This window comes from Myotis davidii, unplaced genomic scaffold (genome assembly GCF_000327345.1).
Source record: "Myotis davidii unplaced genomic scaffold, ASM32734v1 scaffold1521, whole genome shotgun sequence".
In the NCBI taxonomy this organism is placed as follows: domain Eukaryota; kingdom Metazoa; phylum Chordata; class Mammalia; order Chiroptera; family Vespertilionidae; genus Myotis; species Myotis davidii.
In genome coordinates this window covers 182347-200346 of record NW_006291034.1, presented here as the reverse complement: position 1 = coordinate 200346, position 18000 = coordinate 182347, and the positions used below count along the sequence as shown (strand labels likewise).

General features: G+C 46.1%; 1 protein-coding gene and 1 non-coding gene across 3 annotated transcripts; one reads left to right on the top strand and one right to left on the bottom strand.

The window, feature by feature from the left end:
• Window positions 1–1855: 1855 nt before the first annotated feature.
• TRNAS-AGA lies at window positions 1856–1937 on the bottom strand. The gene has a single exon. It is a non-coding gene; the product is annotated as a tRNA-Ser (tRNA).
• A 3196-nt stretch (window positions 1938–5133) lies between these two features.
• ZNF184 (zinc finger protein 184) lies at window positions 5134–16856 on the top strand. 2 transcript variants are annotated; one of them, XM_015564315.1, is made up of 6 exons: window positions 5134–5539; window positions 5800–5937; window positions 8948–9015; window positions 9833–9959; window positions 10318–10413; window positions 14468–16856. In XM_015564315.1, the coding sequence occupies exons 2-6, from the start codon at window positions 5931–5933 to the stop codon at window positions 16423–16425; spliced, it is 2256 nt and encodes a 751-aa protein (XP_015419801.1). In that variant the 5' UTR covers window positions 5134–5539; window positions 5800–5930; the 3' UTR covers window positions 16426–16856. The 2 variants fall into 2 exon arrangements, with proteins under 2 accessions (XP_015419801.1, XP_006764354.1); XM_006764291.2 differs by having other exon boundaries at window positions 5134–5575.
• Window positions 16857–18000: the final 1144 nt, after the last annotated feature.

The following is an 18000-nucleotide window of genomic DNA, read 5'->3' as shown; positions in this document are numbered from 1 at the left end:
CTGGGGCCAGGACGGTGGGGGAGAGGGACCGAAAATGAGGTGAGGTTCTGACTTATCCTGGGCACAGTTCAGTCCCCAAACCCCATGTACGGTTCACAAGTGTGGGCTAATGTGTTAAGGGAATACTAACCCTGGTGGTGTCTTCCTAGGAGTTCCCCGGAGGAGTCCGCCTCTCTCTGCTGTGGCAGCTTGCCATCCCGCCTCCTCTTTTCCAGGTTTGAAGTCTGCTAGTCACGTCATTCTCCTCCCCGCTGCTGAGAGCAGCTGCATGCCTTCTTCCGTTATTAACCTGATCAGTTTACCCAAGGGCTTAGACATTTTATTTTTCTCCCTCATAAAATTTCATCTTTGTAAACAATCTCTATTTTATGTCTATTCTGAAGCATTAAACCAGCCTTTCTCTTCCCTCTTTCCATCCCTAAGATTCTTTTTGGTAATATTTGCTGACACGTCCCTGTCTCCTCCCTCCACTCCCATCCTCTCCCTCCTCTCTCTGCTCCTCTTCCAGCATCTCCCAGTCGCACTCTTTCTCCTCCGTTGTCCTTGCTCCAGGACAAGGTGAAATCAATCAACCCGCTGTCTGCCTCCACCCGCACAGAGATGCCCTTTATCCCAGGTTCTTCTCGGACCTCCCCCTTCACAGTGGACCCGGACTCTGTCCGTTTGAAGGACCAGACTGCCCAGCAGTGGAGGAATATGCCCGACCACAGCCATGGTCATCCCGGTCAGGTTTCTCTGATTCATCAAGCCGTGAGCAAACAGGCAGTTGAGATGGGGAGCATCTTCCTTTATTCTGTGAACTTTGAACACAGTTGGAGCCCCCAGAACGAGGTCACCCTGTCTCCTTCCCTTGACTGGGTCTCCTCGGGTCTTGGGAAAGCCTAGGGAGAAAAACCCAGCAGGGGACAGTTTTGACCCATCGACCTCTGGGCTATGGGCCCAGCATGTTTCCGCTGCAATGACTGAGCACACCTGCAAAACAGCTAGAATTTTACATCCCTGGTTCCTTCCAGTCTGACGGCCTCTGACCTCACGTTCGGAGAGGCCTCCCTTTCAGTGGCCTTTGTCCGTGTCTCTGAGTCTCCCTCTCCTTTCAAGGACACGGTCATTAGATTTATAGACCAACCTCACCCAGTAGGACTTCACCTTGCTTACACAGGCAACGACTTGTCAAATAAACTCATCCAGGTGAGCCATGATAAACAGTGCTGCCAGAAACTATTCTTGTACGTCATTCCAGGGTGTGGCGTCCAGGGGGATGGAGGACTTGAACACCTACATGGGCCTTTTGACCTTCTTGCCATTTTGCCCCAGTAGCTCTTTGTGCAAGTGCAAATGAGAGGCAGGTGCCAGACAACCATATTCTAACTCCCAAGGAGTCTGCTAAGTCTCCTGCCTTTTACTTTTTAAAAAATATTTCAGAGAGGAAGGGAGAAAGAAGTAGAAACATCAATGATGAGAGAGAATCACTGGTCAGCTGCCTCCTGCATGCCCCCCACAGGGGATAGAGCCCACAACCTGGACATGTGCCCTTGACCAGGATTGAACCTGGGACCCTTCAGTCCACAGGCTGATGCTCTATCAACTGAGTCAAACAGGTCAGGGCGTCTCCTGGTCCTCATCTGAGCCTTAAAGTAGATCTAGTTGGGATCCCTTCAAATGGCACTGGAGTGTTGCTCTGGCCCAGCCCCCTGCAGCTCGAGCCCAGTGCCCACCATCAGTGGCCTGTCGCTGGCAAGTTCCACGTTAAAGAAAGGCGGAATATAGCACTCGATCCTAAGGGGCATGATTGCTGGCAAGTGTGAATACAAAACAGGTACTGGGGGCGGAGTCGCCTGCCTGGGGAAAAGGACCACGTAGTCGGCAGGATTCGAACCTGCGCGGGGAGACCCCAATGGATTTCTAGTCCATCGCCTTAACCACTCGGCCACGACTACAAACCTTTGTAAGGGCTTTGTCAGATTATAGACAACAAAGAACACAAACAAGCGTAACCATTTGTTTTAGTCGATCTGTATCCCACATACAAACAGGCTTCGTAAGATGAACGCAAACCTTTAGGTGAAATGATTGTTGTCCATCATTTATACATATCAGTTTTTTGTTTTGGTATTTTGGGTGCACACATTTTTGTCAAACATAAATGATCTCCTTCCCCCAAGTCTTTTGGAACCCTAGCTTTGCTTGAAGTTAGATACCAAAATACATACATACATACATACATACATAAGCAAACTTTTCGACTTTAATAAAACCTGCAAAATAGAAAGCAATCCGTGATGTGTTGGAACTAAAATTATTAACTGGTTGTTTGCTTTAGGGTAACAATGAACAAGGACTGGACATAGCTGCAACTCTGTTTTACTGGATGGGGAAAAACATGGCAGACTAGATTTTGGCAAAGGAAGAGAGTAAGGCTTGAGTTGCAGGAAACAAAAATTAGTTATTTTAGCCCTAAACTGGAAACAAACCAAATGTCCATCTACAGTAGAAAAAATAGTGGATTCTTTAAATATAGTTTACTGATTTTTTACAGAGAGGAAGGGAGAGGAATAGAGAGTTAGAAACATCGATGAGAGAGAAACATTGATCAGCTGCCTCCTGCACACCCCCCACTGGGGATGTGCCCACAACCAAGGTACATGCCCTTGACCAGAACCGAACCTGGGACCTTTCAGTCCTCAGGCCAACGCTCTATCCACTGAGCCAAACCCGTCAGGGCAATAGTGGTTTTTTTATACAGTGGAATACACACCACAAAGAGTGAAGAAACTGTAAGTACACACTCCATATGGATGAAATCTCAAAATTTGATAAAGCCAGACACAGAAGAAGACACACTATAGTGCATTCCATTTGTTGGAAGCTTGAGAACAGGTGAAACTAACCTATGGCATTAGAAATCAGAAGGATTATTATCTTGTCAGGTGCAGACCGAGAGGCCCCAGTACCCTTGGGAGAGCTCCTGGGATTCTGGTACCGATTTTGGTTCGCACACTGGGTGCTAGGTACAAGGGTGTGTTTGCTTTGTGTAAATATATTGTCATTCACCTTCATATGCTTTTCTTTGTGTATCTGTTAAACTTCAGTAAATATTTTCCTTTTTAAAAAATCCATCAGTAGGATGTAATACTTTTTCTGTCACTGAAAGGTACATTATACATGAACCAGAGGCCCAGTGCATCACATTCATACATGGGGGGGGGGGGGTGGGGGGGGGGTCCCCCAGCCCAGCCTGTGCCCTTTCTCAATCCAGGAGCCCTCAGGGGATGTCCAACTGACGGCTTAGGCCTGCTCCCACCATTGCTGCTGCGTTTGCCAGCCTTGAGCCAGCTTCTGGCTGAGCAGGGCTCCCCCTGTGGGAGCACAGTGACCACCAGGGGGCAGCTCCTCTGTTCACCATCTGCCCCCTGGTGGTCAGTGCACATCATAGCGACCAGTCCTTCTTCCATTAGGTTGATTTGCATATTACCCTTTTATTATATAGGATATTGTGTAAGATATTCACCATGTATTTTTAAGTTAAAAAGAACAACTTATTACTAAAATTTTACTCATTGTGCAAATAACTAAGACAGGGTTAGATCTTAAATTATTAATCTATACATATTCTGTAAATTTCCATCCTTTTCTGTTTAGTTTTGTAAGGAATTACCAAACTGTCTTCCAAAGTAGCTATACCACTTTGCACACCCACCAGCAAGGAATAAGAGATGTATTTTTCTTCTTTATTTATTAATTTTAAAAAGAGAAACATCAATTTGTTCCACTTATTTATGAATTCATTCATTGGTTGATTGATGTTTCTTAAACTCAGACAATTGCTAATTTCTTGACTAGGGAGTCTAGTGTTAGTGACTAAAAGTGAGAGTTTGGGACCAGATTACTAAATTGAGGTCCTAGCTTCCCCATTTACTGGCTATGCGAACTTGGGCAGGTTATTCAACTTATCTGTACCTCGGTTTCCTTCGTTGTAAAGTAGAAACAATAATACAGAAATAACTTCACTAGGTTGTTTCAAGAATTAAATAAACAGATGGGATGCACTAAGACTGCCTGGCACACAGAGTTAAATGGTAGCTGACTTCACTGGCCCCTTCCTGGTGGCCAACTGTCCACACCTGGCGCTCCTTCCTGTCCTTTATCATCCATCTTTTCCTTCCCGTCGTGGAGGAGCTTTAAAAGAATGTCCTACACGCAACTGATCACTTTGCCACAGCACCAGTTCTTCTCCAGAACGACTTTAATTGTTGCTGCATTTTAAATATGTGCTATCTGTGTGTATTCCTTTTCACTTCGTGTCTTTATTTCAAGTGTTCTCTCACAGCTTTCTTTCGAGTTTCATTTATGCCATATTTTCTTGCAATCTACAGAGAATACCAAATTGTTTCTTTAAATTTTCTAGTTCCTACTGACCCCCGCCGCCCGAAAATCTGCTGAGAGACTTCTAGATATTGTTTCCTTTCCTTGACGGCAACTTTGAGTCCGTTTACTATTAGGATTTCCGAGTTAAGTTCTGTAAACCAACAGGTTAGGTCACTTGGCCAAGTGCTGTGGACGCAGACAAGCGCAGTAAAATGCGTAGGCCACGTATTTAAAAATATAAAAACCTACCGACGTCCCACAGAACTGCAGTCGGGCAAAAAATGGTGACGCCACCTCCCGATTCCTTCAGCATTTTAAAAATTATGGGTTGCGACACATTTAGGAGTCACAAAAGCAATACAGTGGGTCAGGACCAGGGTTTTTAAACAAAGGCATAGAACACTGAATAGAGTGCAGGGCAGGTCATAAAAGTACTTCATGCATGGCGAAATGTTTGCTTTTTAAAATTACACGCGTGAAAATGTGTATTTCTTATGATCGGTCCGAGCCACAAACTCGAGTCCGCGCTCCCGTGCACCCCTCCACCGGAGCGGCTCAGGGCAAATGATAACTAGGCCGGCGCGACGGGGTCTCACCGGGTGACCGAGGCCACTGGGAAATGGGTCAGCGCGCGGAGCATCCTGGGGATCGTAGTCCTGCGCCAGAGCGCGGAGCATTCTGGGAATCGTAGTCCTGCGTCAGCGCGTGGAGCATTCTGGAAATGGTAGTCCTGTGTGTCCATCAGCGCTTTAACGCTCCCGCGGACGGGGGCGGGCTCTCTCCAGACGACCGGAAGTGGCCGTTAAAGCCACTGTAGACCGGGCCGGGGGTAGGCGCTGGGCCAGTTTAGCGGCTCTAGGTTTGGGAATCCTCCCGGCGCTTCCGGACCAGCGATCGGAGCTTGTGGATCGCTTTGGAGGGAAGCCTACATATCACCATGGCAACCGCCAGCTCTCCGGTCGCGTGACGTCACCCTCCTCGCCCAGCTTGGAAAGGCCTCTGCGGAGGGAGCTGGGGAGTCCTGGAAGGGGGCGCCCCACGCCGCCTTCAGCTTCAGCGCGGGCGGTTCCGCCCGGATCCCGCGGTCGACTTTGTTCTTTGTTCCGCTCCGGGGGAAGGACGGAGCTGGCCCCGCCCCGCTAGGCCACCTTCCAGCTTTCTGCCCCCGCAACAGGTGTGCGTTCCGAGTCCGAGCCCGCAGGGGAGGAAGGTAAGGGGAAGTCCTGTGGGCGCCTCCGGCCAGATTCTCGGGGGGAGGGGGGCGGGGCACCGAGGGTTTTTCCCGGTCCTGGGCTGAACCTGCGTCCCGAGCTCCCTGCTTTGTTCAGCGGGAGTGCACTGCCGGCTCGGCTCTCTCCAAGGACCTCCTGGCACCACGCACAACTCAGAGGGCTGGTTGTGACGCCTGCTGCTGACCCGCCCCGTGTCTCCTAGGCCATCCTCAGCGCGGGTGCAGGTCAGAGTTCTGTCTGGATCCCGGAGCCCCAGGCGGAGGACGCACTGGAGGGACGCTGCTTGGGAAACCCTGGCGAGCGGGTTCCAGAGGAACGGGATGAGCTCCTGAGATGGAAGGTAGTGGGGACGACGGAGGTTGCGGGGGTGGGAGGTGGGGGTGTGATGATGGACGCAAAAGAACAGTCCTCACTTGAAGATCACGTACTAGTCCTTGTCAGTTGGAAGCGGCGGAAGGAGGAAGTCTGTTTAAGAACCAAGCAAAGAGACCCATTGACATCGCAGGGAGCGACTTGGAGGGAGCTAACTCGCCCCGGCTTGGGGATTGGGGAATGACAGGAGGAATGATGCAGGATGTCTGTGATCCTCACATGACTTACATTTATTAAATACTAGAGGCCCGATGCACGAAATTTGTGCAAGAGTAGGCCTGCCTTCCCCCGGCTGCCGCACAGGCTGCCCTCCGGCCGCTGGCAGGCACCAGAGACCCAGGCTTCCCTCGCAGCCCCCGCTTTGTCCAGAAAGTCCTTCGGAAGGACATCAGGTCCAATTAGCACATTACACTTTTATTATTATAGATAGTTTTTTAAAATATCGTTGGGAGATGGCCATCCGGGGCCGATCCTGTACGAGTGTGGCCTTAAACTCTCCGTTTTGTGTGCAGACTTTCCCCTCGTCTCTCTTTTCAATCCCTTATTTAGACAGAAGCGCCTGTTCCTTAACTTCGGCATTGATCTTAGTTCTTGGCGTCCCCAAAGCAAAACTGTTTTCACTCTCACACCGCTGTCCTTCAGATAGGTCAAAACGGCGATTACAATCCTGTTCACAAATTCGTTTCTAAGCAGAATAGCCCCCGTTCCTCTGATGCTTGTTCATGTGACACAGTGAGACCTCTGAAACTACGGCAGTGACAGCGTTCTTCTTAAAAATGAAACGGTCCAGGGGGTGTGCTTTCAAAAATACTAAAAGTGTGATGTACTGCTTCTTTCAAGTTGGATTATACTTCTGTGGGTTAGTATCAGATTGTATTTGGATTTTAAAAATTAGCGATATTATGCTGTAGACCCTAGATCATTTTTACATAACTTGCAGTGAACTAGATTCAGGCCATCTTTGTGTAATAGAAATATTTTTTTATCCCTAATGCCAGACTTCACATTTATGAATATTTAATATTTTGGCCAAGAGCTCCAGCTTGTCAGAATAATTAATAATCTTAATTTAGTTATTCATTGTTTTAACTCTCTTTCCAACTTTATGTAACTAGCAGATTTATTGAATATCCCTTCTATTTCTTCCTACATGTCACCAAACAGATCAGGGTAAGAAAAGAGCTCTGTGACAAGTCCCTGTAGACTTTCCTCTGCATTGTCACTGTCTACATTCTTCAGGCATGGCTGTGCAGTCAGGTTTGGTTTAACCTAACTATTATTATACAGCCATTTTCTTGCATTTCTTTAATATCATTAGAAGTCTTAACATTATTTATATTATTTATGTAGGTAGAACTATACCTTATATTTGTCTCAATTCTTTTATATATATAATTTCAGAGAGGAAGGGAGAGGGAGAGAGAGAAACATCAATGATGAGAATCATTGATTGGCTGCTTCCTGCATGCCCCCTACATAGAGCTGCTATGTCTCCTGGAATTGGTAGAGTGCCTTGGTAGTAGGTGTCTGGTAAGGCCCAGTAGTTCAGCTTTCCCAGTCACCTGAGCTGGGCACTCTCGATGCACCCCTGTGTGGGCTGTGTGCACAGTCTTGTTGTAGTTGAACCTTGATTGCTATTGACGTCACTGGGAGGAATTGACCTCCAGGCCAATTGTCTGTGAGGACCAGCTGTGACTACAGTGGGAGAGCTGCTGTGCAGAAAACACCCCTTTGGAGTAGGATTAGCTTCAGTGGGGCTTTGGTGCTCACCGAGTCTGCCCCTTGAGTGTGTCGCTTGTGCACATGTGGAGTTGTAATCTGCTATGGTCTGAGCTGTCCACTGGCTCTGGGCCTTCCTGGAGGTGCGCAGTCCGTCACTGCCTGGGGCCGCCCACAGGAGCTACAGAGAGATCACCAGGTGGCTGCTATTTGTGCCGGGCTTGGAAGTGCCCATGCAAGGCCCAGCAGCGAAGCAAGGCAGGATGATCCTTGTGCCGGGTCTTAGGCCTCTTATCGATAGATTTGGGGCATGCTCATGCAGCTGCTGCTTGTTTAAGAGATTTTTTAAATGTCTGAAGCCTAGGGGGGCGGGAAGGGGGGGTAAGAGATCAACGGAAGGACTTGTTTGCATGCTCATAAGCATAACCAATGGACATAAGACACTGGGGGGTAGGGGAGGCCAGGGGATTGTCAAGGTCGGGGACGGAGGGGGGGGTGGGGGAAGGAGACATATGTAATACCCTTTGTAATACTTCGAGCAATAAAAAAAAAAGTCTGAAGCCTGAGCCAGGACAGACCATTCATATGGAAAAGCCACTGCAGACAGCTTGGGTGGGGCTGCAAATTGGATGGGGCGGGCTCTCAGGGAATCACCAGGGTAGAGTGAACAGTGTGCACCATGCTGATGGGAACTCAGCCATGGCTGCCAGTCAGCTCGGCAATGGGGGAGGCCCCAGCATGGAACAGTGACCCCTGCAAGCACTGCCATCTGGGAGAAAGCCGCCCCCGAGTTCCTGCCCTGATGCCAGCAGTTGTATTGACCATGCCCATTTAATTTTAGACATTCTTGTAAGTGGTACAAGTTAGTATACACCCCTGTGACATTGGATTTGAATTAACAGCAAAGTTTCAAAGGGCCTGTGAAGACTTTTGGAAAATAGTCATATTTTTTATGTAACAGGAAGCCCAGAAATATTTTGCCTCACATAATAGGAACATAGATTGAGTGTGTGATCCATATGGCTGTAAGTCTCTAGAGACAAAATTGTGAATCTTAAAGTAATGATTTACCTTCTCAAGGTACCAGTGAGAGTATCAGGGCCCTCGTCAGCAATTACCTTGATTCTTCTTTGGATTCTGTGAATTAAAGGAAATGGCACAATTCCTGTTACTTTCAAATAGAAAAACAAGTGGACTTGACAGATTGCTGAGAGCAGCTATGTTGGACAGGATTCACTGGTTCCTTCTTCCTCGCCTAGGTCTGCCCTCTCCAGTATCTGCCCTTCTCCAAGGGGGGCATACTATACTCCCATCAGCCAGTTTTCAGGTACGTTGGGATTTCCTGAAATGCCATTTCAGCCCTTAGAGTGGGATCGTACGTTCTTTTGCTGTGGGATATATTTATCCAAAAACCAATGTTGTGTTTCATTCCGGGCTCCCATCGCATGCACTTCCTAGTTCTGCCTCTCCAGCTTAACTAATGCATTACCACTTACCTCTTGTTTGCCATGCTTCAGTGTGGCAAGTAAATATTTAAAAGGTGAGATGAATGCTGTGGAAAATAGAGAATGAATAAGATGTAGGTGGACAAATAAGGTCAGAGAGTTGAGGTATATTCTGAGTATGGATAAAGATTATGAACAAAAGTTAACAGATAAGAATTAGCTGGTGTTATATAGGATTCATAAAAAATTGGAGAAGATGATTTATTTTGGCAAACAGTAAACAAATGGTTGAATAAGGTTGGAATATGAAAGGTCGTGAATGTCTTGATAAGAAGTTGAAAGGTTTATTCTATAGACCATTTGTGAACCATTAATTGTTGTTTTTTCCTACCCGCACCAGAGGATATATTTTATTGATTTTAGGGAGAAAAAGAGGAACATCTATGAGAGAAACATCCATTGGTTGCCTTCCGTACATGCCCCAACCAGGGATGGAATCTGCAACGTGATTATGTGTCCTGACCTGGAATAGAGCCCCTGACCTTTTGGTTTATGTTTTCATACTCATTTTACAAAGGAGGAAACATCAGAATCATTTTCAGATAGCCCACAGCTTGCCTTATCTGTCAGTATTGCTAGCTTTACCCCTTTCCTAGGTAAATGCTTTGTGGTCCAGCAGAAACGTGTTTGGTGTTTCAGGAATCAGTGACCTTCAAGGATGTGGTGGTGGACTTTACTCAGGAAGAATGGAAACAGCTGGATCCTGGACAGAGAGATTTGTTCAGGGATGTGACTTTGGAAAATTATACACACCTGGTCTCTATAGGTAAGGATGATGTCTGAGTTCGTATCTGGGGGATAAAGGAGGAAGGGGGTTATCTTGTACTTAGGTGAATTTTGCCTTTAAGTTAAGAAACCAAGGATTCCTAATTTTGAAAGGCTTGGAACAGGTTTCTCTCTCCCAGCGAGTAGGACAGACTAATAATTTTTCTGAACCCAGATCAGTTCCCAAATTATACCGTGTCAGGGAGTTTGTAACACTGACGCTTGATATGCTATTCATCCCATCGGATCAGTCATGCATGTCCTTTCCTCTTGAGACAAAGCGGTGAAAGGAATTCTGACTTGGCACGTTTCCCTCACTGCAGACAGGTACCTGTCTTTTTTTTCTTCCTCATGAGCAGGACTCCAAGTTTCCAAACCTGATGTGATTTCCCAGTTAGAGCAAGGGACAGAGCCATGGACTGTGGACTCAGGCATTCCAGTGGGTGGCTCTGGAGGTAAGTAACGGGTCCCAGAGAGGAATGTCATTAACCCAAACCACCGGACTGGCAAGAGGATCTCATGTCTGAAATGTGGATGTACTTGCTTCCTGGGGAGAAAGGGGATGCCACCTGGACTCCCCTATGCTTCGTCAAAACACTGTCTCAACACATATTCTACTTTTGTACTCCTCGGAGAAGATACTCTTCCTGCCTTTATAAAGCGTATGTAAAGGTAACCTCTTAGCTAGTTCTGGATCCCATCTTTTCCCATCTCCTTTGGGAACCTTAGTTCATAATTAGCACTTCCCTTTCAGCCCTTTGCTCTTGGGTTGCTGGCTGCATCATTAGTACCTTCAAACAGAAGTGGGTAGCCTTAATTTCCAAGTACTTTCGTTCAACATGGTCAATCTATTAGGCTACCATCCAGTCTGCCTCCTTGCTTCCCATCCACACTCTGCAGTAGTGATTGCAGACCTTTCTTAGTATCAGTGTGATTCTTAATCTCAGCTTCTGATTCTGTCACTTTACCAGACTGTCCTTGAAATTATACTTTCTTGAAAAGCATTAATTCCCAAACTGCACAGAGAGACCTCTTCAAAGACCAGATCCTGGAAAATGTGCAAACTTAGTCACTCTAGGTAAGGGAGAACACTCGGAGAGAATGAGGTGGGAGTGGGGGTTCTTTTTCTTGTTGTTGTTAATCTTTATTGTTGAAAGTATTACAAATGTCCTCTTTCCCCTCATTCACCTGCCTCCCACCCCAGGCCTTCCCCACACTACTGGCTGTGTTCATGGGTTGTGCATATATGCATACATGTTCTTTGGTTAATCTCTTCCCACCCCCCACCAGAGGTTCTGTCTTATGGAGGAAAAAAAAGTATGCCATGTTCAAATGTGGAAAGTGCTATAAGCTTAAATTTTAGCAAGTTAGTTACTGGAGGACCACTCATATAGTTTTAAAATATGCAGCTAGGCATTATGAATTTCCAACAGAGTTGCATAGAATATAACATTTCCCCTCTCCCGGTCATGAATCCTTTTTCACACTGCAGTTTTATAACCTTTATATTAGAATATGGTTTCATGGAATGCAATTTAGAAAACTAATATATTTTTAAATAAGAGACTTATTAACTTTGTACTTATTAACTTTTGTGTTGTTGTTGTTTTTGTCTTTGGTGTGTGTATTTAAAAAAAATTTTTTTTCATCATTTATGCTCCCTATACCTTTCTCCACTTCCACCCCGTCCCCTTCTTCCAAGTTTTATTATGAATTAAAAACAAAGTCTTTAGCTCTAGCTGGTTTTGCTCAGTGGATAGAGCATTGGCCTGCGGACTGAAGGGTCCCGGGTTCCATTTAGGTCAAGGGCACATGCCCGGGTTGCAGGCTCGATCCCTAGTAAGGGGCGTGCAGGAGGCAGCCAATCAATGATTCTCTCTCATCATTGATGTTTCCATCTCTCTCTCCCTCCTCACCCTCACCCTTCTCTGAAATCAATAAAAAAATATTATTAAAAAAAAAAGTCTTTAAAAAGCCCAACTTGAACACATATAAAACAATTTAAAAATACTTAAAAAGGTATTGAAAAAAAATCCTAGTGTTTTTTTAATGCTTTAGTCATTACCAAAAAGAGATTATATTTAGGTAAAAAAAGAATGCAAGCATGTTGCACAGATAATGTAGATCATTCCGGTGGGCAGAAGACCATCACTTGAAGTATTTAGTGCCAGTCTCTTGTTCACTTTGTGTTGCTGGAAGTGAGCCAGGGACGACAGTCCTGGCAAGCTTGCCCTGGTCCTGCCTCTTCAGCATTTGGAGCAGGCTTACCCTTCGCTGGTGACTCGCTGCTTTCATGTCTGTAACTTGATTTATGGTTCTGCAGGCATCTGTCCAGGTCATTGAAGCTGTGTTGGTACCTACACTGAGGTGGGCCCTGGTCCTGGGCCCTGTCTGCATGATTTTTCTTACCCTCTTTCTTGACATCCTTTCTAGGCTGCCTTGTGACCCGGCCCCAGCAGAATCGTGACCATATGCTGATGTGTAGTCTTCCTCACTGGCCCACGGTGTTCCTTTGCTGCTGGTTGTCAGCCCCCTCGATGATCACTCAGTGCCCATAGGCTTTCCGTGTGGTGAAGTGGAAGTGGCTTTGTGCAATCCCTGTGGTGCTGTTCAGTCTGGCCTTGTGGAACTTTCTCCAGTCCTTCACTCCTTGCCCACCCGGGTATTCTGGTGACTTATGTAGAAGACGTGACAGTGTGGATAGCATAGGTCACATTTGGTTGTCTTCAGCTGGAATTCCAGCCAGGGCTGGAGGTGAGCCACTTCCCAGGCCTTTTCTCCTTCAATAGCATCGGATGCCGTGGTCTCCAGTCCTTCATTGTGAAGTACTTCTAGGAGGGGAGGTCATCTTTATGGCCATCTGCTGTACAAATGTCTTTCTTAGTATCACTTCTGTGGGTGGCTGTTTCCCAAAGCCTGTGTTGCTTTGATTGTTTGGTCCCTGCTGGGGAAGCTGCTGTTCTGAACCGGCTGCTCTCACAGGCGGCACGAGTGCCAGGGGTGGTCTGCCCCGCTGCTTGAGCTTGCAGGGACGACGGTGGTAGTCATAGGCTGGGCTGGCAACTCAGGGGTTCAGTCTGCTGTACCCTCCTGTTACCAGATTTTTTAAACATAGCCTCTTTTTAGCATCTTTTTATTGGTATTAGAGAGAGGAAGGAAGAGAGAGAAACATGGGTGTGAGAATAGCCATCAGCTGCTTCCTACACTCCCACTCCTGGGGGTTGAGCCTGCAACCTGGGCATGTGCCCTGACTGGAATCAACTGGTGACCTCTAGGTGCATGGGACAATGTTCAACCAACTGAGCCACTCTGGTCAGGGCAAACACAGTCTTTTTTCTTGCCTGAATCTGCTGACATTGACTACCCTGCTTCATTTACTTGTCATCTTTCTTTTCTTGGGACTTGACAAACACACCCTAACCCCAGAGTAGAAAGTACAGTCGCGTAACTCTACTTCTTGATTATGTACTTTTCTTTTCGTTTCATCTGTTGTTTTCTTTGCTAATAATCTGCCTTCTTTCATTAGTATATTTTATTTATCCCATTACCCTACACACTCATCTGTGTTCTTTTCTTACATATATTCCTATGGCTTCAGCTATTGTTTTCCTTTATTTTTTGAGTTGATATTTCCTAACCTGTATTTGAATATCTTGGTTATTCTGCTTCTTTTGGTGTCTTCCACCCCCACAAGTACTACTATAGTCTCCATTTCTGTTCCTAATTCTCAGAACGCCTAGAGTCAAACTGTTGTCCTCCCCTCTCCCTTAAATTATTTCCTCTACTATTTACAACTTTCCCATTTTTAGCAGTGATATGACTGTTACTTCAGTGTTCCAGGTCACAATCCATGCAGTCTTAGCCAGGTCTTTTTTGTTAGTTCGGTCCTGAAATCAGAGTTATTAGATTTCTGTGTTGTTGTTCATTGGTGAGAAATCTCAATTTAGACTACCTCCTCTTAGTCTGTTTGTGTCTCCTCTTAGTCATCTCTCTGTCACTCTTTAACAATGTCCTTAAATGGAGTTCCCTTACGAGTTCTTAGAGACGATATATAAAACTGAATTACCCCAAGCTGGCTTGGCTCAGTGGATAGAGCGTCAGACTGCAAACTGAAGGGTCCCAGGTTCGATTCCGGTCAAGGTCACATGCCTGGGTTGTGGGCTTGGTCCCTGGTGGGGGACTTGCAGGAGGCAGCCAATCCAGGATTCTCTCTCATCATGGATGTTTCTATCTCTCTCTCCTTCTACCTTCCTCTCTGAAATCAATAAAAATATATTTTTAAAAAACTGAATTAGATATTCTCTTACTACTTTTATCTTTTATTTAGTTATCATTCTCCTTAGCTCCGTCCAAATTTCTCCTCAAATAATAGGGCTATTTTTGAAAATCCTCAGCATTTCATGAGGGCTTTAAATTTAATTTCATTAGGTCATTTCCACAACAGCAGTTATTTACTGTTTGTTTTTCACCCCTCTATTCAGAGAATGCTGGCATTATGTTTTCTTTCAGACTGGGTAGCAGGACCAGAAACTAACATGTCAGTCCCAGAGCCAGACACTTCTGAAGAGCCATCTCCAGAGGCAGAGGTAGAAAAACACAAAAGTGATGAGTCTTGGAGTTCTAACTCCTCAGCAGCATGGGTATCTGAAGAAAGTCTAGAGAGGCAGCAGGCAAATGACCAGACATTGCCAAAGGAAATAAAAATAACTGAGAAAACAGTACCACGTTTGGAGAGAGACCATGTAAATCATGACTTTGAAAAAAGCATCAACATTAGTTCAAACCTAGTACCACAACAGGATGTATCTCCAAAAGAGACTGCTACTAAAACAAGCATGAAACAGAATTTAAAACCAGTTAAAAAAGAGAAATCTTGTAAATGCAATGAGTGTGGGAAAGCTTTTAGTTATTGCTCAGCGCTTATTCGCCATCAGAGAACACACACTGGAGAAAAACCTTACAAGTGCAACGAATGCGAGAAAGCCTTTAGCAGGAGCGAAAACCTTATAAACCATCAAAGAATCCATACTGGAGATAAACCGTATAAATGTGATCAATGTGGAAAAGGCTTCATTGAGGGTCCATCTCTTACTCAACATCAAAGAATTCATACGGGAGAAAAACCCTATAAATGTGACGAGTGTGGGAAAGCCTTTAGCCAGAGGACCCATCTTGTTCAGCACCATCGAATTCATACTGGTGAGAAACCATATACTTGTAATGAGTGTGGGAAGGCCTTTAGCCAGAGAGGCCACTTTGTGGAACATCAGAAAATTCATACCGGAGAAAAACCATTCAAATGTGCTGAATGTGATAAAACCTTCACAAGGAGCACTCACCTTACTCAACATCAAAAAATTCATACTGGAGAGAAAACCTATAAATGTAATGAATGTGGGAAGGCCTTCAATGGGCCCTCCACATTTATCCGTCATCATATGATTCACACTGGCGAAAAGCCGTATGAATGCAATGAATGTGGGAAAGCCTTCAGTCAGCACTCCAACCTCACTCAACATCAGAAAACACACACTGGGGAGAAACCTTACGATTGTGCTGAGTGTGGAAAGGCCTTTAGTTACTGGTCATCCCTGGCTCAACATCTGAAAATTCATACTGGAGAAAAACCTTACAAATGCAGTGAATGTGGGAAGGCCTTCAGTTACTGCTCATCCCTCACCCAGCACCGCAGAATCCACACCAGAGAAAAGCCCTTTGAGTGCAGCGAATGTGGGAAGGCTTTCAGTTACCTCTCAAACCTTAATCAGCATCAGAAGACTCATACCCAAGAGAAAGCTTACGAATGTAAGGAATGTGGGAAAGCCTTTATTCGGAGTTCATCTCTTGCTAAACACGAAAGAATTCATACTGGTGAGAAACCCTATCAGTGTGACGAATGTGGGAAAACCTTTAGTTATGGCTCATCCCTTATTCAGCATAGGAAAATACATACTGGAGAAAGACCATACAAATGTAATGAATGTGGGAGAGCCTTCAACCAGAACATACACCTTACACAACATAAGAGAATTCACACAGGAGCAAAGCCTTACGAGTGCGGTGAGTGTGGCAAAGCCTTTCGACATTGTTCGTCTCTTGCTCAGCATCAAAAAACTCACACAGAAGAAAAGCCCTACCAGTGTAATAAGTGTGAAAAGGCTTTTAGCCAGAGCTCCCATCTGACGCAGCATGAAAGAATCCACACTGGAGAGAAGCCCTATAAGTGTAATGAATGTGACAAAGCCTTCAGCCGGAGCACCCACCTGACTGAGCACCAGAACACGCACACGGGGGAGAAGCCATACGACTGTCCTGAATGCAGGAAGACGTTCAGCCAGAGCACTTACCTCATCCAGCATCAGAGAGTTCACTCGGGAGAGAAGCCTTTTGGATGTGATGATTGTGGGAAAGCCTTCAGGCATCGCTCCGCTCTCAGCAAACATCAGAGGCTGCACCCTGGCATATGACGGTGCTTTGTCCTTTTGTCAGGTACCGAAGAACCAGGATGGACTGAGAAACTGCTTACATCGCTGTACCCTCTTACTGCCACACTGTGGAATGGAAGTGCATCGGGCTGAAGTAATCCATTGTGCTAAGCGACTTAGTAACGTTAGAAAATTCAACTGCTTCAAGCTTCATTTTCCTGGTGAAATGAGTGGTTTGGAGAAGATGATTTCAAAGGTGGTTTGGAGGTTCATATTCAGTCTACTCGTAATCTGTTCTTGAATAGGATTACTATACATCAGATTTTGCTGTGTTGCATCTAGGATATATTCGTGCATGTTTTGCTAAGAAAGCATTTACACTTCAGCATCTAGGGATCTATTGTGCTCCTGCTCTAATGCATTTAAATCGTTTGAGTCACCTGTTCCTATTTAATAAAAAGAATTATAAAATACCCTCATGTTAATAATTCAGTAGCATGTAATGTCTTAGCACAAGTATTGAACTTTCCTATTGTTTTCTGGTATGTTTTAACATTCTAATTTCTTACAACTATAGAGATTCTCTTCTATAGCTCAAACCAGCATCCCCCGACCCTAGTGGCATAGTGCATCGCTTCAGGAACGTACACCATTGCTAAATCGTGCCTGGGATACAGCGTCATAGTTTACATGACAAAAAAATTTCAAATGTGGGGCCACAGATTATATTAAAGTCCTTGTAAGTCCTCAAAAGGTACGGGCTTGGTGTCTCAATGGCCACCAGCCCCTCAGATCATTTCATCCTCTGGTTGCCTTTCCATCTCCATTTCCTCTCAGGCAGGTTTTAAAAGACAACATGTGTTGGGAGAGTAAAGGCAAAAGGTGATATAAAGATGGTGTTGCTGGGATGTAAAAGTTAATCACCAGCTGCCCCCCTCCCTCCCAAAACGGCATAAAAAGCCTCAACTAGGACCTGGGCAAACAGCTGTTCCCCAACCTTTCCTCCATTTCAGACACCGAGGGTTCGTAGCTACAGTCCTTTTTCTATCTTTCATTGTTACAAAATTTTAATGCAAGATGCTCTGAACAACTAATTCAGACCAGGAAACCCGAAAACCACTGGCAGCTGAAACACAGATCTCTGCATGACACCGGGAACGGGGAATGAGTGTCCCGGTTAGCAAGCAGAGCCAGCAGCGCACTTCTTCATGAGAACACGCGCCAACTTGACTTTAGATGCCAAACTGCGCTGCCAGGAAGCACCAGCACCTCGTTAAAGGTCGGGAGCGCACAGTCTGTTTTGTGGCACAGACACATCATCGCAGACGGCGCACCCGAGGCAGCCTCCCTCGGTCTCAGTGCGACCCGGCTCCAGCGCCGCCCGCTTCGTCCACGCGTCGCTCTGGGTTCCCACCTCCTCAGGAAGCCCGTCCATGGCCAGAATCCACACGTGAACAAGTTAGCGAACCAGTATGTGAAAAGGAAAAGACACCGGCGGGCGCGTTGGGCAGGGCCCCTCACCGCGCAGGTGCGCCGGGGCAGGCGGGCGGGCGGACATGGGGTGGGGGAGATGGGGGGGCCCTGCGCGTGGAGCCTCCCCGCCGGACGCCGCGCCCT

What these genes read in the sequence shown, in the direction of transcription:
- ZNF184 (XM_015564315.1), top strand. An exon ending in TCCCATCAGCCAGTTTTCAG is followed by an intron (nt 9,016 to 9,832) that starts GTACGTTGGGAT and finishes TTGGTGTTTCAG; the next exon opens with GAATCAGTGACCTTCAAGGA. An exon ending in TACACACCTGGTCTCTATAG is followed by an intron (nt 9,960 to 10,317) that starts GTAAGGATGATG and finishes CCTCATGAGCAG; the next exon opens with GACTCCAAGTTTCCAAACCT.